Raw genomic sequence first — 24757 nt, forward strand, 5'->3', positions numbered from 1 at the left:
ACTTGTGTGCAAAGGTGTGTAGAGTTTAGGGGCCATCTATTGTCTTTTCTTGAGTGCTGTCTAATATTTGGGGTTTTGTTTTTCTTTTTGATAACATAGTCTTTTACTGGCCTAGAACTTGCCAAGTAGTCTAGGCTAGTCGGTTATTAATTACCAGGGATATGTCTATGAGGCTCCACAGTGATGAATTACAAATGCATCATCACACATTTAAAAATAAAATTGTTATTAATTCCCTGGGAATTCCATACAGAGCCTTTTCATATTCTTGCCCCATTTCCTCCATGATCTACCCCAATAGCCTCATCCAACCAACCACACATCACTATCCTCTTTTTATTAAAACCCATCAATCCAGCCAGCCTTTGGGCAAGCAAGGCAATCAATTTAAGAACTGGGCCATCTCCTTATTCCCAAGAAATTCTTTGTAAAAGCATACATTTATTTCTCCATCAGAGAGATGCTTTCTGTGTATTTATAGAGGAATTACATAAGGAAAATTTGCTATATATTGGGCCTTAAAAAACTGTATTTCAATTGGATTATTTATTTATTTATTTATTTATTGCAAATACACATCTAAGTTGTGTGTTTCTGCATGCGTCAATGTATTGTTTTATTCATTACTTCCTTCCTTTCCTATGTGTCTTTCTTTCCTGTCCTACTTTACATTCTTATAGTTATGTGCTATTGTCAGCCACACAAGTCTACAATTAACAGAAATTATTTTATTAGTTACTGGATTTTATGTACATACTCTCTGAAATAGATGCAATTGGAGTTCTGCAAAATTTTGCTAAAGTTATACTATTGTTTTTAGGAGTTGATCTCTTATAAAATAGAGATTTAACAATTTAGTGGTAGGGAGATTATCTAGGAAGAAAGTATTGTGTCATGTGCTGTGTGTGGTGTCTCTTTGTGTATATGTCCGTGTATGGTGGGTATATGTGTTTCTGTCTGCATGTGTCTTTGTTTCAATTTCTATGTATATTTGTATGTGCCTGTGTATATTTGTGTAATATGTGTCTGTGTGTCCCTCTCGGTGTATATGACTGTGTGTGTATTGTGTGTATGTATGAGATATGTGTGTGTGCCTATGTGAATATGTGTGGTACATCTGTTTAGTGTGTGTGTTCTTGCGCCCATGTGTATAGGTGTGGTACAACTATTTAGTGTGTGTGGTGTTTGTGTGTGATGTATATGAATATGTCTGTATGATGTGAATAAGTGTATTGTATGTATCTGTGTGGTGTGTGTCAGTTCATGAGTATGTGTCTCTGTGTGTGCATGTATGTGCCTGAGTTATTTTTTCTCTCTGAAATTATATGAAACTCAGCAATATAACTTACAGACTGTGTCTCTGCATCAGTGCATGATAACAAGGCCTTGGTAGAGGCTCTGTATGGATCTACATAGACGCTGCCCCTGTCAAAGCCTTCAGGTATCCAAAAATACACATTCCTAAGAGTGTATTCTATTCAGAGACCTAACATTCTTTTATTGCTTTCCTATGTTTACCTAGAACCACTTGACAAAAAACTCCTGCAGCCTCTCAGTTTTAGGTTCATGCCTACATCTATTATCTGTGTTTCTTTAAGCTAAGTTTTACACGTGAGACATATGTGTGAGACTTAAGGCCACCTCATTCTTAAATATTTTCTGCAGTCTGGAGGCTGTTCTTTGTTGCAAAAAGGAAGCCCACTGTTAGGCAAAGTATAAATCCAGCACTCTGGAGCTGTTTTCCCACTAATCTAGTTAGGAGCTTTGATGCCAGTAGAGTAGTGGTGGATGATAGGAACAACAATTCAATCACAGCATGCTCTGATTTACAAGCAGAGTTTCTAGTGTTGACACAGAGAGTGGAAGTTGTTTATGAATATGAGGGAGTTTGATGCTTAAAGTCATGTGCTGCATAATCATCAGAGGATGAAAGGAAAATGGGTGTTGATTGCAGGTTACATTTTCAAATTTAACAAAGTTAACAACCAAAGATCTTCTCAGATTCAATACAGCCGCATGCTTCCTGACTTACAAGTTAGATCAGAATGTCAATGTTATAATAGGGATATTTGAATCAGTTTTCTTCCAAGAAGTTTTTATGATTCATGGTGTTCTAAAAACTTTGATTTCTCACCTTATAAAAAAAAGCCAAAACAAAACATAAAGCAGAATCCTGGTGCTGAAGAGGTGGCTCAGAGTTTAAGAGCACTTGTTTCCCTTATAAAGGAGTGGAGTTCTGTTTCCAGCACCCGCAACAGCTCAGAATCTCCTGTAACTAAATCTGCAGATATCTGACACCCTTTCCTGGCCTAGTGGGCATCCACGTACAAAAATAAAAATAATAAAATGGATATTTTAAGATAATCAAAATATGAAATCTTGTCAGAGAGGTTTTTTTTTGTTTTTTTGTTTTTTTGTTTTTTTGAAATAACACTAGGGCCACCCCATGCCTAGGATAAAGTTACTAAACAACAGCCTATGTATAAATGCTTGTGTAGCATTGAGCGTGATGAGCACCAAGTCTTACTGAGAAGAGAGGAAAATGTCTGTTTTAATTGTAAACTTTCCCTTGTGTTTGCTTTCCAAAATAAAGCTGGCTTCCCTGCATAGAGGTGTCTACATGAGATGAGTGCTTGCCTTTCAAAATAATTCATGACAATGGGCAAATATATTCTGAGGATCACAATAATCATTCAAAGTGACTTTTATTCACCTGATTTTATTGTTGTCTTGGAGGCTTACTACTGAATAAGCTTGCCCTTTCTAGCTCCTTCTGAATTCTGGTAGCTGGTTTAACTCAGCTGTTCTGGCTCAAACTCCTCTCTAGGATGATGAAGTCAATCTGGCTTCTCTCCTTTTCTGACTGAATTGTTCTCCTTGACCTCAAACTAACATGGGCAATCTTCTAATCTTTGGTTCCTTATTCTCTGGCTTCAGCTGCCTCTGCTGACTTCCACTGAACTGTCCCAACTCACTAATGAAGTCAACTCCCTGCACACCCACTGAGTGTCTCCCAACTTACTGAGTCTCTTTCCCCTGGCATTGCACTGACATAGCTTCTTTTCCCTGTGGTGTTCTCATGAGAGTTGGGTATATCCTATCTCTTACTCACTCCATCAAATCTTTCTCTGGTTCACCACTTTGTCTGCTCCTCAATTAGACATCACTTTGAAACATGGCTGCTTCCTTCTACTAATTTTAAGGCAAAACTAATTTTACCTTAAAGGTGTGTACTAAGGATTTGTCTGTATTCAAGCCAGAATGATTAAAGGTATGTGGCATATCTACATTCCAGCCAGATAACACAGATTTATGGCTTTGAATGTGATCCCTTGCCAGATCAGCCATGTTGATAAATTAAGATATCTCTTCATCTTGACTTTTCATAGTTGGTGTATAAAGAAGCCAGTACTTGTTGATCATTGCTGAAGGAACAGCAACAGGATGTTAGGATCCTGAGAACATCATAGCAGTGTTAGCATGCAGTGGGACTCATAATGGAATGGGAATGTGTGACCTTCTGTTTCCTCCTCTAAGTTCTTTCTCTTAAAAAGATTGCAGGAATTGTAGGGAAGTCAGGTAAAACCTTTGAAACTACAAGGTTTATACAGGGCAGTTTCCTTTTCATTAAAGAATCATATTTAATCTCTTATAGCATCAGGAGTACAGAAAGAAATGCTACATGCAAAGTGTTTTATATATTTTAGTCATTATTGTAGCTATTATTGTTGCAATTATCATTCTTTGACACTCATCTACTGGTTGCATATAGGCAATTGGAATATTTGATATTGATATGCTTTTTCAGGTGTAAGCTTTAAATATCAAATTTCTGAAAATGTATATATTCCAGGGTAGTGAAACCAGAGGTTCCTATTTGCTAGAAGTTTGCATGGAAAAGTAATTAAGATGCTGTCTGAAGAAGAGGATTTGTGGGCTATTGGCAGTTCTAATGACTGGGCAGAGTCTTATCTTCCTGTAGTTTCTTACCTGAAGCAAATCTTACTGCCTTTGCATTAAGTGATTCCTGGTCCTCCTGCTGTCAACTCAGGGTAATTGGTGTTTGACTGTCCTATGCATAGTGTCTCAGGCTACTTCTGCTATGAGTAATAAACTGGCCTTCACCTCTGACCCAGAGGACTTGAATTCTTTTTTTCCTGTTATCTATGAAAGTGCAGGAAGCTAATTTGTAAACTTACAAACAGGCTACAACTGTAGGACCTTCAGATTCCAAGACCACCACAACTTGACCATTTGACATCAACTGACATCTCAGGGCTGGGGCATGAGTTGTGCTGTCTGGGCAACTCTACTTCCATCAGCTTTAACTTCCAGTCTTCCAATTGAAATATTTCTTATATGTTCCAGACAAGGTCAAGTTCTTCTTGTCTTGTTGTTTTTATATTCTGTTTGGCATAGAATAATTTCTTATTTTTTAAATGTAATTTAAGGTTAAAAGTAACATCACCTCCTTGCAAAATTCAAAACACCATTCAAAGAAATACTTGAGCTCACAGCTCAATATAATAAAGGACATGTGGCCTGACAAGAGAGGTTTGTGCACAACGAAATCTCAGCTAGTAATTTCATTTCACATCCGATAAAATACCCATCCATCTAGATTTCAGCAAAAGCTTATGTTGCCCCACGGCTCATTTTATGTCAATGAACAGGCAGATTGTTTTCTACAACCCTGCTTTTTAATTGGAGCCTGTGGCCCAGCAGTGTGAGCCTGGCCTGACAACTCAGTTAGGCAATGATTAAAGATGCAGAATCTTAAGCTCTGTACCAGACTCACATCTAGTCTAGCAAGTCCAGCAAAAAATCATTGCCCCCACAAGGATTATGATTGCATCACTGGTGACTCTGTGTGTGTGCAAAGAAGATGCCAAGCCACTGGGGACAAGGATGTCAGTATGTCCACACTTACTCAAGGATTTTATTTAGCAGCTATCTGTGACTTCCACATCATGCTGGAACTCATGTCAGTCACTGCCTTTGATTTTATGATCTTGGTAACTCAGTTCAGACTCTTAGTAGCTGGTTACTTTTACTCTAATCATTTGGGATTGCTACATGAAGTTACTTTTCTTGTCTCAAACCAAATGCCTGACAAGAAACAACAGGAGGTGGAAGGACATATCCTAGCTCAGTGTTTAAGGATCTACATAGTCCATCACAGCCAAGAGACATGAAAAGTGAAGCTGCTTCCCAGTCTTTGGAAACAGGAATTGTTGCTTCTCATTCTGTCCTGGAAGACTGGGAGGAATCACCAATGGCCCAGTTCCTCTAGCAAAGCCCCGCCCTTCAAGGATTCCACAGACAGCACCACCAGCTAAAGACTAAGTGTTTAATCATGAGCATGGATATTTTGCATCCAAATTAGAAGAAGGGATATTTCCAATACAAGGTACATGTAGAATTAAGGTCACTAAAAGCAACTAAGTTCTTCCCCCTTACCCTTGTATTTTAAAGAATAGACAGGTACTTTTAAAAGTAGTCTTTTAAAATTATGCCAAATACACTGCAAGTGTCTTTAAATTTTTTCCTAATTATAATGACTACCACTGTAAATTTTAGAACTAACATGAATACAATGGTATTTGGCATGACACTCAAGATGGCTCCTTACTCTTAAACTCTGAACCTCCTTCCAATAATTTGAATAGGATAAAAAGCATCAATCCATTGTTCCAAATGCCTATCTAAATCCTCTTGTATATTCAACACATTAATAACATATTTGCTAAATGATTAACAAAAGTAGTTGTCTTAACTTCTTGTGTCACAGCAATTACAGAAGCAGTGGTGCTAGCAATTAATGTAGTTAAAGCTGTTATACCAGCAATAATCAAGCCCACTACCCTCTTGCTTCTGCTTAAAGAATTCTGCTTAAATGCCTGACTCATTTCTTCTAGTACTTGCAAGTTTTTTCAGACTACCAACTTTCTGTGATACTCAGGACAATAAAACAAAAACTGATTGATAGACCTCCTTAACTGACATGCTGGATTTCAACACACTAACACAATTAGAAGGTGTACAATCAGTGCAACTTACATTAAATACTGTAGAAAAAACGAAAGTAATTTTAACTGGACAATTAAAAGAGCCTTAACACATGTGCTAACACTTGTTTGAAATCCAGATCCTGCACCAACTTTATCTTTTGCTAATATAACATCATAGAGAACTGTAGCTAACTTCCAAATATGTCTCTAAAAATGTCTAGAACCAGACTTCCAAATGAAGACTGCTATTTCTAATATTGTATTGATTTCTAGACCAGTACATGATTGAGTTAACTTTGCATACTGAGCTTATGAATTTAAACAATGCTTCTCTGCTGAGCTTTGATGCAGCAGATACTGTTGATGAAATTACCCATGGCCCGAAGTCAGTATTTCTATTTTGGTCAAGCTTCAAGAATGGCATATATAGCTTGATTTTACATGGCTTGAACCTGAAAATGGACCCCCCCCACAGGCAGAGTTATTAAATTACCAGGCTGGCAAGCCAAGGAAGGGTAAAATTCTGCAGAGAGCCTTAACAACCTAAGACAGCAATATGGATTGCTTTTGATAATGCATATTCCATGATGGGTAAGGAAGGCATTCTTATCAGAATGACCTAAGACAGATTCAGTCTTGTTTATGAAATAAAAAAAAAAAAAAAAAAAAAAAAAAAAAAAAAAAAAAAGGGACAATGTGGGGAGCTTTTGGGGCTGCAGGTCAAAAATCTGACATTGGCCAAGGAAAAGGAAATGGGCTGCTTGGAAGGAATCTGACATTGATCAAGGACAAGTAAATGGGCTGCAGGCAGGAATCTGACATTAGGCTAGGACAAAGAAGTAATTCCTGGTAGGAATCTAAATCTTAGGCTAGAATAAAGGCATGAAAATGACTTTGGGCTAAGACAGGAAAGTAGGCTCAGATATTTTGGTCATTCTGATAAGCCCTTAAAAATAATGATCACGTGACTTTGTTTATTGTCTTGCTTATTCTTTGACTATTTGTGTTTATTGTCTTGCTTGTTCCTTGACTATTTGCATCTATTGTATTTCTAGTTCCTCAACCTAGAACTGACCTTAATACTTGCATGTAATTGAAATGGTATAAAAGCAAAAAGGAGGAGGGAGAGTGGATGGGATAGAGGGACTCTAGAAAGGGGAAATGGGAAAAGGGGATGGCATCTGAAATGTAGATAAATAAACTATTCAATAAAAAAGAAGGAAGGAATAATGAAAAAAATTTAAAAAGCTAAAAATGATGTAAGGAAAAAAAAAAACGATCTAAAAAAAAAAAAAAAGACCATAAAGAAAGTGTACAATATGAAAAAGATACTAAAGAAAGGGACATGTTTGGCATAGTCTAAAAAGACAAAGTAATGAAGGTTATCTAATTTTAAAGGACGGAGGAGGATAATGTAATTAATTTGTAAGTTCATAAGAAGGTGTTGACAAGCTGGATAAAGATTTTCCATTAATTATATGGCACACCAAGGTTTTGCAAAGTGGAGATTTAGTTACATGTGCAGTTTTGTACTGAGCAATTTGATATTAAAAGTGTTTTTATTGTGAACATTATTAAAAATGGGACTGTTATTGATTGATTTGGAGACCTTGAGTACTAAGAAAACACTCCATGTATTTCAGGACTTATTGTTTAAGCTCTTTCAAATGATAGTTATTCTCTTAATTTTGACTATAGAAAAGCATGACTTTGGCTGGCCTGAGCAGCAGACTGGCAAAAATTATTCACTTGCTTAAATTAGTGTGTTTGTTCTTAGTTATTTAGTGAAATAAACATTCAAATGAATTTAAAAATAAAACTAGATACTACATGTATTTATTAGTAGGATCCATATAGATATATTTTTAGCTATTAAATTAAAAAAAATCCCATTTCAACGAATTCTTAAGGAATTGAAAATCATTTTGACATTTTGGACAAACATAGCACCATTTGAAAGTTAAGAACTCAGGCATGGAGTCTTTTGCTGTTGTTGTTTTGTTTTTGTTGGTTTTGTTGTTGTTCCCTCTTTACAATTTTAAAATGCAGGCTACTTCATCAGGAAGGGACATTTTGCATGAGTTTTCTTCTTCCTTTCGGATGTTATAATTGCCATTTTCTTTTCCCCACAATCATTAATCATCTTATTGCTTTATTTATTAGTCCATGTTTACAGCATACTTTCAAGTATATTTTAAAGTCAATTTTTTCCCTGTGATATTTTCCCTATGCTAACTCTGTGCCTTATTGCTAATTTCTTTTCCAGCTGTTTTTGTTAACTTATATATAAACATGCCTTTTGTCTTTCAAAAATGTATGTGACCTCAGTGGATCTGAATTCAACCCCATACAATCCCTTTAAGCCTTGTTCCTAATTCATTAGCCAGTTTTGTTAGTCCCAGGTACCCTTTCCTACTTAAAAGAGATCATCAGAGATGTCAGTAATGTTGTTTGAAATGTGATGCATGTTTTAGATATGTACAGGTTATAAACAAAATCTGCTCATTGAGATTTTCACCTCACTGCTTCCAAGTCTTATCTGCGTATCGCCACATCAGTTCAGCACCTGTTTCTTTGCTACCTCTCAACCTCCTGGACCAGCACATCCTGGAGAGCATCCCTCTGTAGCTATCCTGCCATGTTGTTCAATCCCCCCCACACCTCACTTCACATTTCTGTATGTCATTTCTCTCCAACCAGTATGTCATAAATATTTGTCTTTTGCTTATTTTCAATATCCTTATTTCTCTGCCAGAATCTATGCTTCTTACTTTAAGATGGCTCCATAGGTAAAACATTTTGCCAGCCCGAGTTCAATCTCCAAAACCTAGATGAAGGGGGATGGAGAGAAACAACTCCCATGTTTTTAATTTAACATCCATACCTGCACTATGGTATTTATGGTCTGTCTCTCTGTGTCTCTGTCTTTTTCTGTCTCTCTATGTGTGTCTGTCTTTCTTTCTTTCCCTCTCTGACAAACACACACACACACACACACACACACACACACACACACACACACACACCTGTCTCTGTTTCTCTGTCTTTCTATGTTTCTGTCTCTCTCTGTCTCTCTGTCTCTATCTCTCCCTGTCTCTCTCTGTTTCTCTGTGTCTTTTATACCTTCTTGCACTCTTGAGCAAACACACACATTCATTTAAATTAAGACACTATTTTGTGCCACTGTTACAAAGCATTTAGTGACCTCTGTGGTCAGACATTAGTTACTATCAATCATAACAGTGCTGAGTAAACGGTGCAAGCTGTCCGTCTTCTAACAAATTTCAGTAACATGAGTTAAATATGTTTCATGTGGCCACAATCCTCCTCATCTCTGCATTACAGACACATGTGACATGTGTACATCACTGAATATGTTGTTTGAGAAACTCAGCCATGACTACCTTGTGAATGCTATTTTCTTTCCAAACAATAAGTAATCAGCTTCAGATTTTATGAAAATACTGAACATACTCACAAGTGTGTGTCACTGTGCTGTTAGAGAGGAAAGGTCAAAGAGTATGATCCTTTGGTGATCATTAAGATTTTGTCTCCAGGAAGTAAAAGTATCCAGAAGACTAGGGGGAAAACATTTGTAATAGAATATTACTGAAACGTTATCTTAGGAATTATGATATACAAAAGAGCACTGTCTACACTTCCAGTTATGCAAGTGCTATAGAATCATGATGCACCACAGTCAACTAAAAGATGAGAGAAAAACCATAATCATCCAGTAGAAATGAGCTAGGAAGCCATATTCAGATTACTTCTGAATGAGAAAAATAGCATGTTTCAACTGCTTCAAAATCTTGTAAATGAAGACAATTACAGAACTAAAAGTCTTCCTTGTAGCCCTCAAAATATGAAGTTGTGATAGCATTCACAAATAATGTACAAGCCCACTCCAGATAAAATTCCAGCAGCAGCAGGAGGAGGTGAGCTACATATCCTGCCTCTGGCTGAGCTGACACTGGAAACTGATAGACATGAAGAACCGGTTTTCTTCAGGGATGCAGGTTGTCTCTAATCCAGTGTCTAACCGTATCTGTGACGTCATAAAATCAACACAAGTTCTACTTGATGAGTTTGTTTCTGATGAAAACACGAAGTTGGATGGGTAGAGAAATAGACTGTACCTAATAGCAGTTAGCGAGGGAACAAATATGATTAAAATATATGGTATGAAAGTTTCAAAAAACTCATAAAAATAAAATGGTTGAAATTTAGAATTCTGAGTCATTTTAATGGAATGGGTTATAATAAAATAATAACTGTGCTATTAACCTACATAATATTTTCTGTATTAAAATATTAATACAATGTAGTACAAATTATACTTGGTACATATGTAGCAATACAGTAAACATTTCAAACAGAGTGAACAGATTGAGTGTAATAAGTCATAACAAGTTAATCAGAGTATTTGTTTCAAAATGAAAATATTTGACACTTTTTATGTGTGTTCACATATTTATATACAAAGACCCATTTCAGCATTATCATTTTATATACACATTGTAATTGCAACAACACAATTCTGGTAAAATTTATTTGATGGGGGCCTGCCATGTTTACTAGAGTCAGGACCTGGGCAGAACCTTCTTTTCCTGTATTTAATTAAGTAGTAGAAATTCTCTATTAGTGTGTTTTGTTATATACAATGGGCCAGGAATACATTGTTCTATACAGTGGGCCAGCAGGCACTGTTCGGACTGTATTGTCAGTTTCAGGCCCTGACCAATCAAGTGCCATGTTTGGAGTGAAGATCCTTGTAGCATCGCTCCTCTAAACTGTGACCCACACACACACACACACAAAAGGCAATAAAATACGCCCATGCTAAAATTATACAAAAAACAGAAGGATATCTGAGTAACATCTTGAGGAATTGCAATGTGAATTAATAAATATTTATACTTGGAATAAAAATGGATTCTGGGTGAATGTGTTTTTCTTTTATAAATTTTTATTGAAACACAGTATATTCTAATCATCCCACCCACATCCTTTCACCTCCTCATACATGCAACCCCACACCTGTCCCTCTCTTTCTGTTTCTCTCCAAAACAAACAGTCCTAACTACTAGGTAATTGCAGTCTTAATTTGACTGAGAAACCATAGTTCTAACCTTTAATAGAAAGACAGATATGGAAAAATGTACTGTGTCGCTGCGGTTGTTTCCTGGTTTTCTACTAAAATGTAACAATTTAGACCTTAAAGAGATGCTAGATGCCGTGACCTGAGGTGACTTGGGAGCGGGTGATGCTGTGTGCCTTTGAGTACTCTCTAGTTCATATAAGCTCAGTTTCCAAAGCTGTCTGATGAGAGCCCAGCTAGAGCTCAGCCCAGCTTGCTGATGGGGATGTGTGTTCAGCCTGGTACATATAATTCTCAATGAATGTGAAACAAGCATTTTATTACTAATGTAAAAAATAAATTCATTAGATAATTATGAGTAAAAGACGATGTTATAAGAATGTAGCTCAAATAAAATTTGTTAGACAGAATGGATTATGATCTTGAAATAATATTTAATTAAAGGAGAAATTTCCTATTGAAAAATCAGATTGTTACATCATGGTATGGAGACTTACAAATTGCACTATGGCTAAACACTAAGAAAATAAGTAAAAACAATCCCTCTTGAAATATCAGTTGAAATTATAAATGAGTATGCTATTAATTTTATATTACCTCATTAAAATAAAATTTGATAAAATAATAAATGACTAATTCTATAGGTTCAAATTTAAGAGTAGCTGATAGGATTGGGGATGAGGCTCACTTCTCAGTGACAGAGGACTTGCCTGAGTCCTGGCTTCCACTCACAGCATTGCAATAGCAGAAACAAAATATAAGTATCCATGTAGAGAAAAAAGATTCAGAAGCAAAAGTTATCTCCAGGAGGAGTTTCCCATAGTTCAAATAAAGCACTAGCTTTTCACAGGACAGCAAACACAGGTCTCCTGAAGCCAGGGCAGTTTAAGAAACCCTCAGTGTTTCTGGGTAAAACTACTAGTCAGACTACTAGTTTTATTTGCCAGATTAGCTAGAGAAAGTATTGGCCTTTGCCTAATTCCACTTTCCATTCCAGTGACTCACTAATTCCATATCTCGGGTCCTCTAAATAGATCCCACACGTGCCTATAATTTATCTTTTTTTTTTTTTTTACGTAAATCTTGATTGTGTTATTGAAAATACTGGTAGGTAATTCACATCCTTAACCGTGTTGCTGATGTAATATTAATTTTATTACCAATCTATACCATGAGAAGATTGGAAGGTGTGGTCAGACTTCCAGGTAGAGGTACCTTGAAACCCTTCAATTAAAAGTCAATCTTGAGTACCTATGTCCACATTTATTGGCTATTTTTTTGGAGAGGGGATCTAAATAAATTTTTGACATGAACTTTAGCTTAAAATTTTCTACAAAACAATATGGCAATTAAAGTGAAACTTAAAAATGTTTTCTACAGGAATCAGTGCATAAAATTAGTTATAGCCAAGATTTCGAAGCTGGACTCTCTGGTCTTTATTTTTATTTTCCTACTGTGCCACCTGGTGTTCATCCTCTGAATAGCAACTATTTTACTATAATTTCTGACTACAAAATTGTAGAAAGATATTTTAGGTTATGAGTTTAAGCTCATTAACTGATATAAACTCATTGCCTATTATTTATTGTAGTTAACTTACAAGAATACATTTTTTATTTTAAAAAAATCTATATTCCAAACCAAGTGGTCTCCTTCCGAGCTCTTCAGCTACAGTTCCAGACATGACTTGGCTCTTAGAAGCAATAGTTTAGCTATTGAGCAATTATTCAAAATCCAGAGTCATGAGTTAAACACAAGTTTTGCCTATTAAAAATGTTTGATGAGTAAAGCACATTGCAGTTTTGAGTCGGTGGAGAAAGAATATCTTCCATGAAAGAAAGTGTCAAACCTGAAGGGACACCTGAGCAGACAGAAGTGCCACTAACCCTTTCCATGAGGTTTCAAGAGGAAGAAAGCATCTTAAGGTGCCTTTCCCTTAAATCTCAGTGTTTTCAGGTCCATTTGCCCTTTCCGAGGGAGGCTTATGCGCCATAAAATAACAATACTGCAGCTGCTCATTTTCCGGAAGCTTCGGATGGCTGCTGCTCTGACGGGTCGCAGCTCTGGCTTGCTGTGGATCTGCCAGTGGCAGCAGTTCGTTGTATCAGGATGAAGAAATGAGTAAGGAGCACAGAACAAAAACAGCTACTGCCTTTGCAGAAACAAAAACAGAAACAACAAACAAGAAACAAGCTTGCCTTAATAGAGTAGAAATACTGGATATGTGTATTTGAACATGATATTCTCTAGGAAAGGTTTTATTATTATTATTATTTTAAGTATTGAAATGAACACATTATGGTTTTCATACTGAGATAACCCTTGAGATACACCTGTCATCTAATTAGTGAACTTTGCCTAAAGCTTTACTCACGCTGATGGTGTTTCTGAATTGTCCCTAATTAGGAATATGCTCTGATTTCAGTGTTGTACACAGAATTTTTTATCTTACTAAAAATTTCTCAATGCTGTTGTTATGAATTAGCATCTAAGTTGTGCTGAACTCTGATAAGAATTCTACATATTTTCATTTAACTGTTTTAATCATAACTATTTGAAGAGTATTTTTATACTTAGCAGCAATTACTGGTGACTCAATTACTGGTGAGTATTTCACACCAACTTCTAAGTTCCTTAAACCCCACATTTAAAACATGAAGCAGATTGATGGATCCATTTAGTGAGTTTTCAATTCCAAGGACTAAAGAGGTAGAAGTGGTAAGTGCACATTTCTGTCACCATGTGGAAGAGTCCATAAAGATATATACAAAGAATTGTGCAGGAAAAAATACTGTGAGCTTAAAGCAAAATGATTTTGTGAGGAAAGGATCCTGCAAAGAGCAACTGAATGAAGAAGGGAAACGTTTTGGGAGCCGGGGAACAGTGTGCACACTCCGGAGGAGCTGGAGGAAGAGCTGATGGATTTCAGTTATACACTTTCCACACACTCAGGTTCACCCATGGGCTTCCAGTCTCAAGTGACTGCAGAGGCTGGTTGTCATCAGATACCTACAGAGTTTAACTTTCTGCAACAGAGCAACTAATCTGAGCCCATGAAGGCCACAAAGACTGAACCATCAACCAAAGAGCATGCATGGGCTGGACCTAGGTCTCTACACACATGTAGCAAATATGCAGTTTGGTCTTCTTCTGGGTCCCCTAACAATTGGGGCAGGAGGCTGTCTCTGACTCTGTTGCCTGCCATTAGACCTCTTTCACCTAGCTGGGCTGCCTTGTTTAGTCTCAGTGGCAGATGATGCTTAGTCCTGTTGAGACTTGATGTGCCAGGGAAAAGGGAGAACAGGAGAGAGGCTGCAATAGGCATGTAAACTGAATATATGTAAATTAATAAAAAAATATTCTAATAGATGAAACCATTGTCCTTAAAAGTATCTTCTCAGTTACTACACAAAGTTCCAAAATTTATAATGCTATAGTGGCATAGTTTTAAATTAATATTCGGGTAAGCCTTCACTAAAGGCTGCAATTTAAGGTTTTTAAAATAAGAATATATATAAATATATACATTCATACACATACACACACATATAGTAACACAGATAAGTCTAATATCTGGAACATACTCCCATGTAATTTGGACTCCTTAAAATTTGCCATTGCTTTCCAGGACAATAAGCTTAGCTATAGGGAATTATATTTTGCAAGTAATTCTTTTATCTGCATAATTTATGAGTTTTATCATGAGCAGTTGTAAGATTTCTATATACACCACTGAATTTGCACTTAATGAATTGAATTTACACTCATTTGACTTGTATGAAACTGACTTAATGAGATACTTCACTGCTTTAGAAATGGGTCAAGGCCAAAGGAAGACTCGGGCAATCTATTACCCTGTACTCATCGTCTGCATAGCTTGTATTTTTATGATGATTTATAATTTAAGTAACTCAATTAATAATAATTCTTAAAACTATATCTAATTTTTGGCTCAGATCCTTAGTAGTGATATATTAACAAACTATTTTTGGCTTGGTCACTAATATAAGACTTCTCATGTTCTCTCGTTCTCTTAATGGAAATCCTATGCTACAGCTGTATCATATCAGAGAAGAGTCTCTATTCTTAGGGGATGGATACCGTCATGGCCTAGGTCCTTTAGACTGAAGATATGCTTTTCGACATTTGAGTTTATAGTAAACAGTAAACAAATATATTGGAAGTTTACTATCATCCATCTGAAATACCTGAAGCACCGTTCGAAATACAAAAGAGAACCCATCTGGATTACTTATCTTCATGGGACACTTGACTTCCTCTTTCAGCTCTGTTTGCTCCAGACCTTCTTTGTGCTCCTTAAGAGATCTTAGGCCTCCAGCAACATGCCTCTCTGCAGGCTGAGCTGCTGCAGCCTGTCCCTGAACCTACTCCTTTCTGCTTCCTGGAAGAAGGAAGTGTCCATCACCTCACATTCCTCAGGATTCTGTGTGGATCACACTTCCAACTTTCCCATGCTCTGTGTTTTTTCCTTTCTATTTTCTACCATCTTTTTCTTCCTTTTCTCTCCTCTCTCAGTCTTCTTAAGCCTCCATGACAGTGATTCCTAGACCAAGCAAGTGTTCCCCATGAGTGCTCCCCTGAATTGCTGTGCTATTCCCCACCAAGGCATGGTGAAGATTTGCCCTGAACACACTGATGCCTCCTCTCTGGAAATGCCTCCTCTCTGGAAGTGCCTCAGCTAGGGCTAATATCAATAGGCTTTTTTCAGACCCTATATATGTATATGTCCTCACAATTTTTCCTCCTACCTACCTTCCTTTCTTCCTCCTTCTCCCTCATCTGCCTCCTCCCTCTTTCACTCTTATGAAATACCCACCCCCCTCTGTCTCTATGGGAAGAGAATGTTAGGATTTTGGGGAATTCCTTCTCTGGTTCACTGTTATTCACATGGATGTAGGCCAAGTTTCTGTGGTGAAGTCTTTTTTCTTCCTTTCTTTTTTCCTTTTAATCTTTAGCCAGGACCACTTTCATGCCTCCAGCCTTAGATGGTATCAGATCTTGGCATCCCCAGTTCTTTATCTTACACTGCTGAAATCTCACCTTAAGGTGAACCTTGTTTTTCTCCCCAGTTCCTGACTTGTCCTCTAGCAGACATCCTGCAGACTGGTCAAAGGCCCTCCTTTTCTGACCATTCCCCTAAATGGCATAAGGACTGTCAACCAGGTGACTTCAGCAGCCTCTGCACCCTTACACTAGAGTTGCATTTCCCAAGAGGGGGCAGATGGCCTCTCAGATATTACAAAAATTATCCTGCATTTGACATACAACTTTGTACCCACTTAACATCTGCCACAGTGAATTCCCACTTCCTGCCATATCTCTAACATGCCGTATGCTCTAACCCCAGCTGCTCCTCTGACCTGGCATCTTTGCTCGTCATGTATGACAAAGCTAAACTCTTCTTCAAGCCCCGGAACCGCTCCCCATAGTCCAAATCTAGGACTCCACACATGTCTGTATGCCTGGGATATTCTTTTCCATGCTTGTCACTAACATTTCCTTGAAATATATGCCCTACGGAAATGTCATTTCTCAAGAGAATTTCTTCCACCGTTCACTTTCCAAATTAAACACTCTTCTTGCAGTGTTGTGTCCCAGAGTATAATATTCTGTGCTTCAGTGAGTGAGGCACTGTTCATCATAGTCTATTGAGAAGCAGTTTGGGATATCGGAAAGAACAGTTAGCTTGGATGCTGACGCTCACTACTTACTAGTTATGTGTCCAGGCACAAGTTATTTAAAAATAGATTTTTTCATGCAATATATTATGATTATATTCCCCACCCAGTGCCTCCTAATACTTCCTCTAGCCCCTCTCATCTAGATCTACACTCTGTCTCTCATTAAAAAATATAAGCCAGTCTCTAATGAATAATAAAACTAAATTAACATAAAAAATTTAAAGAGAACAAAACAAATAGAAGAATAAGAGCCAGAGAAACATATTATAGGCACAGAGACACACACATTCATACAGGCAGGGAACCCATACAAGACAAACTCCAAAGATGCTGTTGTTTGTTTTGTGTTGACTATCTACTTCTAGGACTTAGTTTGTTTCCCCAGTGAGACTACCTTGGTTAAAACCTTTTTTTTCCCCATTTGGAGCTGGCTGTCACCCAGAGATAGCTTCTGTGTTAAAGATGAGGCTGTGTGTCCATTTCACCTTTTACCTTTAGGACCCTATCTTGTAAAGGCCCGTGTAGACTCTATGCATGCCGCCACAGACTCTTAGAGTACATTGGTGTGCTGGTCCTGCTCTGTTTAGAAGGCCTTGTTTTCTTCTTGCTTTCTATTGCCTCTGGCTCTTAAACTCTTTCTGAATCCCTGAACCCTGAAGGGAGGGATTAGATGGAGACATCCCAGTTAGGACTGAGTGTTCCAACGTCTCTCACTCTCTGCACATTTTAGAGACAAGTTATCTAAATTCTGCCTGTGAGTTTCCTCAAGGGTCACACGAGGACAATGGGAATGCCTGTCTTGTGGGACATTTTCCAAGAGGAAGTGGTTACTATTTTAGCTCATAGTAAACACTTTATAAGCATTTGTGTACAAATATGTGGTATGTGTGTGTTTTTGTATGTGTAAAATTTGCTTTATGCTTGAATGCATGGCTACGTGTTGTGATTCCTAATTGCTATGAAATGTTTATTTGACAGATGAACATTACACTGCATCTTATAATTATGTTTAGAAAAAGAATAGCATTCTATAGTTATGTGTTTATATGATGCATAACTATTTGTAACATACTCATTAGATTATTGAACTATGTTTTTGATCCGAGAATATCCTTGACAATTTAATTTCTGTCTGACCCCCTAACTTCTCTCAAGACCCTTCATTGCTGTATTTGTCACATCTCTGGACTCCAGTGTCATGGCAATCCTACTCAAGTTACAGATTCAGTGAACAATGGGACACCTTCTCTCACCTTAGAATCCAGGATTGTGTGGCAGCCTCTGTTTGGTTCTCATTGTTTGGCACCACTGAGTGCACTGCTCGAAAGCTTCACAGAGTCAGAGAACTTCTGCTGTAAATAGTGTTACTCAGTTCTAGACAAGCATCCATCACCCACCCACACTTATAATGGGTGTCCATTTTGCCTTCAGGATCCTCAGGCATCCTATTTGTGTGGTCTCTGAGGGGTAATATTCCTAAAAGGCTTTCTCCGTTCTCAGTTCTCTTAGAAGGAAGGCTTCCAATGTTTAGTTCCCAAAGAAAGACTATAATTTCAAAATTACATTTGTTCATATTGTCTGTCCCTTACATTTCTTTTCCTCAGGATCCCTTTCTGGTGAGTGACAGTTAAAATTGTTCTACTTTCTCTCTGTTTCCCGTGCAAGCAAATCATTTATCAATTCTCAGTATGTGACAACTGTAAAGGTCCTATTCCAAAATTATTTACAGGGTTTAGAAAGCAGAAAGCTCAGGGTTGTAGTAGGAAAAATCCATCACTTGGTCTGTAATGCACCCTTGTTACTTAGGATTTTATTTTTCTTTTCAAAGGGAAGCAGTGCAACCAGTTTGAGATGCATGCAGTTGAGGTTTGGTGAAAACTGTGCAGCTGATTTTAGTGTTCATTTGTATATTTTCTTTTTACTTTTTCCAGTTTAACAGCAACGCTCAGGATGTAAGCTGTTTCCAGCACCTGGTTCAAGCGAACGTAAGAAATAAGAAGGTGTTGAAAGATGCCGTGAATAACATTACCGCAAAGGGGATAACAGATTACAAGAAAGGCTTTAGCTTTGCATTTGAACAGCTACTTAATGTAAGTATCAATAGACAATTTTATTTTTGTCTGGTTTTAGACGTTCTTATAAAAGTTACTGACCACCATTAAAACTTGCTGACTGGTTATATTCGATGAGCCATGGTTAAGGTGGCAGATGTGTTAGTTAGTCAATACTTGGGTTACTATTGCTTCATTAGAAGCTTTTGCTGCCAGTGTCTGTATGCCATTGTCAATGTGCTGAGATAATATGAAGCAGGATCTTGTTACCAATATAGAAAAATGTCTTCATTAATTTTTGTCCCAAGAAGATGGGTTTTATCTTCCTTAAAAAGTAAAAGTGTTGGCCTTCGGTAGGCTAGAGGGCTACAGAAGGATTACTGATATCAAAAGATAATTGCTCATTTAGAGGCAGAGGCTGATGATCTCAGTTACAGGAGGTTCTCAAAGACTTTAGCAGATTGACTGCCTACGTAAATTGTATCAAATTGCACAGTGATATTTGAGAACATGGATAGAAGAACATAATATATATTTTTCACCAACTTTATAGTGATTTCATGTTTAAGTGGCAGCACTTTGAATGGTTAATTTAAATTGAATCTATGCTTAGAATTAACTTATTACTCTGTTTTAGTAGGCCTTTAGAAATTTTAAATGACATGATAGGCTCATATTATACTTTCTTTGGATAGGCTTAAGCGAGAAGGTTGACATTTTCAAAGAAGTGGAGCACTCAGAAGTTAGCGCAATTCATTTTTCTCATCATTTAAGCAAACACATTCCATAACAGTAGAAAATCTAAGATGATAATTTGATACCTCCAAGAAGTCCAACTCACTAAATTAATTGTTCATTTTAAAGGTCCTTTGATGCTAATTCATTTTTTTATGCTCAGTTCTTTGCAAGACCTTAAAGGTTAAGATGGTTTATTGCTGGAATTGAGTCTTGCAGGATTAGAATCTGTGTGGCAGGTCAAGAGAGGACAGAGATAGGGGAGGATGCTCAGGGAGTAGGTTGCAGCATTTATGGAGCCCTGAGGAGCACTGTGTGGAGGACTACAAAGGGATCATCTTATCTCCAAAATGTAAGGTGAATGACCCAGGAGGGAAGAACAGTGAGAAGGGTTGTCTGCAAATGGATTGAAAAGTTAATATGCAAAGTGTGAGTCAAGTTAATATCATTTGTTGATTCCGCTATAAAATTCTAAAAGTAGGTAGAAGAAACATTTACTCATATAAAGTCCAAATACAATGAGTTACAGGGATATCGTTATGAGCCATACGCTGTCTAAACACCACAGGCTCTTACGTGTATGGGGCTTGTTTCCTATTGGAAAAACTAATACCAAACAAACAAAAATCTGAAGGTTACCAAATTAAAAATGGATTGTAAAGAGAATATAATTGGGAACATGCTATGGTTTAAAACATAGTAGTCTGGGAAGGTGTCACTGGTGGAGTGATATTTGGTGGAAGGTTTAAAAGAAAGGAGGTCTTAAAACTTTTGGCTAGTCGAGTATAAGGACTACTCCTGGCTGGAGCATCACACCTGTTTTTATAACATAATACTGAAAAGACATTTTATTTGTTGGGCATAATATGTGCATGTTTTTTATATCTGTTTTCTTTTCCTAACTTTTATTCTGAATGATTTACATATATACATGTTTTTTTTAAATAGTATAATGTTTCCAGAGCCAATTGTAATAAGATCATCATGTTATTCACGGATGGAGGAGAAGAGAGAGCCCAGGAGATATTTGCTAAGTACAATAAAGACAAAAAAGTGAGTGTTATTTTCTAATATTTAACTTTAATATGTCGGTAGTTTTCAGAAAGATAGCTGGTGGTAGTGAGGAGAAATATTTTTTCTCCAAAATGTTACTTGCAGTTATAAAACTGTACTGCTGGTAAAATGGAACTTTTTTTTCAGGCAACCAACCACAAAGCTACAAATATATTAGACATATATTGTAGATTTATTGGTTCCATTTGATTCTTATGTTATCAAAAGGGAGAAATAAGAAGAGTATGAGAGATGTCTCCTAATCATTGAAATTGATAGGAAGATTTGACATTTTAAATGCACCAGAAATATCTATAGAGATTTTTTTTTTAAATCTGTGAAAAAAATTTACAAGAACAAAAAGATGCAGCCTGCTTGAAAATGAGTTTTATGGATGATTTAAGATAAATGCTTTGATTGTTATAATAATTTAAAGAAGACTGTATCCCAAAAGCTAAGGAGATCGGTGCTTTACAGTTGGATTACGTTCCTTTTCAGGTGTGCAGCACTTCTGGGGCAAGGCAGGGCAGGTTCAGGGCTGTGCTGTGAAGAGTGTTACTATATCACTACAACTCATAAGACTGTAACTGCTCACCCATGAGTCTTATCAAGAGTTCTCATCTGTTTTCTTACTGATCATCAACACGTTTTCCTAAAATGCTAAATGATTATCGTAAAAGTCATAGGGGGAAGATACAATGTCTTATCTTGTGCTTCAAAAAATTATAAATTTATCCTAATGAAAACTACATCATTGCTCAGTCCCCAGATAGCTGCTGCTCCATTTGTGTGTGTAACAATACCTGGCTTTTTTTTTTTTTCTGATGGGCAGTTTTACTTTTGGGGAAAATAAGCCTTAGCAGTAGCTCCAATGAATGGTTTAATAGTATTTGAGCCACATACATATATTTTGGCATATATTAAAGAGAAGATTGCCATATGGCAATTGATAGTTGCAGAGAGAGAGAGAGAGAGAGAGAGAGAGAGAGAGAGAGAGAGAGAGAGAGAGAATGAATCAGTCTTTTACATTCCAGGTATGAAACCTGGAGAAGTTAGCCCACCCCAAGAGGTCAACACTAATCACAAAGAGCAGGATAAAATTTCTTCAGCTGGTTGTATTTATAAACGTATGTGTGTGACAATTATAATTAATGGACTAGAACCCATGAGTTTTAGAAGGAATGTGTGCCACATTAACAGGAAGTCTTGGAGGGAGGAGAAGTGATGAAGACAGATGTAAATACAGGGTTCACAGACAAGATGGTTGTAAATACATAGGGCTCACGAATGAAATCGATATGGATCATAGTATTACTCTAAATGTAGGCTATAGGCACAAGCTGGTCATCCTTTGGCAAATACATAAGTAAATCATGCCACACACATGGGAAATGCTAATTATCTTCAACAAACGGGAATTCTGTCGTATGTAACATAGTTGAACTTAGATAGCATGCTTAGTGAAAAAACTTCATATACATACTTGCAAATAAATGAATATGTTTCCACATACATGAGCTATCAGCATAGTCAAGTTCACAGGATCAGGAAGTTGCCAGCGACTGAGAAAGAGCGACAGATAATCAACTTGTGTTCAATCTGTGCACACACAGTTTCAGTTTTGCATGGTGACTCCAGGGAGCTGTCTTATGGCTTGTGACTGTAAAAACCATGACTTTGTTTTAGATGCTTTTTTATTGCTTCATTTTTTGTTTTGAGATTATACTATAATCATACCTTCCCCTTTTTTCCCTTTCCTCAGGATACATTGTGGAATAGGTTGTGTAAAGACTGTAACAGCCAGTAGCTTAAGACAGGTGCTGTAAGAGAGTGTCTTCCAGTAATGTCAGAAGCTGCACCCATAGGGTCACTAACAAGATGGCCTAAACATGAGCTGAAATATATTTCCTTAAAATATGCTGAGGGTGTATCTCATACAGTGTGTTTATACCACAACAATATGAAAGAACTTAAATATATAAAAATTATAAGGTCTTAAAAATTAGTGACCTTTTAAAAAATTACTGAAAACTACTGTCTTCATTGTACGTTTCCCTCCAAGAACTTGTGGCGTTCACATGCCCAGTGAATGCTTTATTTACATTCAGTTTCCATCTCAGTGACTCAAAAGCCATTCACAGCAGCCCAGGTAGGTGTGATAAGATGTCTGGGAAGCTGATGAATTAGCCTGTAGATACACAGCACACTTTAATGAAGCCAAAAGCTTTGAGAATTAGAACAAAATGTTTGGGTTCTTTTTCTGGAATGCACTACTCTTGGGAATCCATCTACCTGATTAGAGATAGGCAGAGATTTAAAATTGAATCCATGTTAATCTTCGGGAACAGCTGTTCCAAATTAAAACACACTTTCTAATCTTTACCTGAAGCAGAGACATTCCTTAGGGCTCACCCATGTGTATAAGACCTCCTTAAAAATGGTGCCAAAGCTCAAATGAGCTCCATCAACAAGAACACACAAATGAGTAAAGGAAAGTCAAACCAGACTTCCAGTTGAAAGATAATTCCCAGGACTTGTAAAATCAAACATATTTGCTTTTCTGTAGGATGGCAACGATTGCTTCATTAGCAGTGCACACTACCCCTCTAAGTAGAAAACAATTCTCTCCTACTTCACTTACTTTTCAGAATTTAATTTTAGAAAGAAGGCAAGCAAAATTATTGTAATAAACATTTCAAAGTATCTAGCAAAAAATAAAAATGTGAGTGTGAAATAATTTCAAACTAAGGAATGTTCAACTAATGTCAAAATCACTTAATATTCAGTGTTATAAAAATTTTAGAGGTTTACTTTTAAATATGATGAACTCTTTTCTGTACTGCCAAGTAGAAAGGCAGTCTCTGTTTTCTGCAAAAGTCTACATCACGTCACAAATGACAGAAGGCATATCAGGGTTTACAGTAAAAACTGCCTTTATTTTTAACTGACAGTAGGAAATTTTACAAGAAATAATTCGTTTTATTTTCTACTTTCTTTTTGTCCTCCTTCTCCATCAGACAAAATTATAGCCTTGGTTGAAAAGTGTTCTGACATCAATAATGAAGGCGGTTGAGCTTATAAAATATTGAATGTCATTTACCAATTACATTGTGCTCCTAAAATCTTTTATTTTGGATATTTTTGCACTTTCAACCATTTCTTGGTTGAACTTTTGAATAAGAGCAATATACCTTTGTTTATAAATCTCAATATGGTTTATGCTAGAGTCAGGACACATTTGAAACAATGCAGTGCTGACCTACCTTATGGAGAAATTATCAATTTAAGTGGAATGTTTTGTGCAGGTGTGTGTTGGGATATGTGTATATATTTTTGTTTCCAAAACCATTTGCTTCACTTTTATTTCTCTTAAAATAAAATTAAGATTGACAGTTTATTCTCTACACTAATAAAATGCTTACCAGCAACATTTTGTTCATATTTAAGGTATATCACCTTAGTGCATTTTGCAGATTTTAAGTAAAATATATATATATATATATATATATATATATATATATATATATATCACCTTAAGTACCAAGTACATAATATAATAGTATGTAAACTTTAGAAACACAGAGTGACTTGAACTATGTTTTAGTCATAATTATATTTTGTCAACCTGGAATCTTTCAAGCATATAACATTGCTAGAAAAGGCTATTGGTCTAGCTGTTTCCATGGCTGCCTTTTGTTTTGATTAAAACTCTGTTTTATATATTGTTTCCCAGAGGGATCTCTCTCGAGTGGTCCTTTTATCCTGAAAAACCTTTGACACTGTGTTAAAAGCACCTTCTTTCTGTTTCGTTTCCGTTACACCAGATGACCACTTGCATTATATGCAGACATGTTATCTTGAGGTTTTATTTATCCCAGAAGCTTGATGAAGTAGTATGGCATGGTCTGTGAGCATACTGTGGAATTCATAGCAATAGCATAGTGCTTGGCTCATAGTAATTGCTCAGTTCTTACAAACATGTCCCGTATATACTGAATACAAGTCAAACTGTGAGAACATCACAGATGTCAGAAAATATTAAATAGATTTGTAATTCATTTAAGTTGATACCATTCAAATAGTATTTTCCTATATGATTGGAGC

At 36.7% G+C, this 24757-nt stretch overlaps 1 protein-coding gene across 6 annotated transcripts in view; it reads left to right on the plus strand.

The window, feature by feature from the left end:
* The window catches only part of Cacna2d1 (calcium voltage-gated channel auxiliary subunit alpha2delta 1), a 395918-nt gene that overhangs the window by 309261 nt on the left and 61900 nt on the right, over positions 1 to 24757 (plus strand). For all 6 annotated transcript variants that reach the window (XM_034518854.2, XM_034518855.2, XM_034518856.2 and 3 more), the window contains exons 11-12: positions 18746 to 18904; positions 20549 to 20653. In XM_034518854.2, coding sequence (XP_034374745.1) covers positions 18746 to 18904; positions 20549 to 20653 — 264 coding nt within the window. The remainder of the gene's footprint in view (positions 1 to 18745; positions 18905 to 20548; positions 20654 to 24757) is intronic.

Source organism: Arvicanthis niloticus, chromosome 15 (genome assembly GCF_011762505.2).
Source record: "Arvicanthis niloticus isolate mArvNil1 chromosome 15, mArvNil1.pat.X, whole genome shotgun sequence".
NCBI lineage: Eukaryota > Metazoa > Chordata > Mammalia > Rodentia > Muridae > Arvicanthis > Arvicanthis niloticus.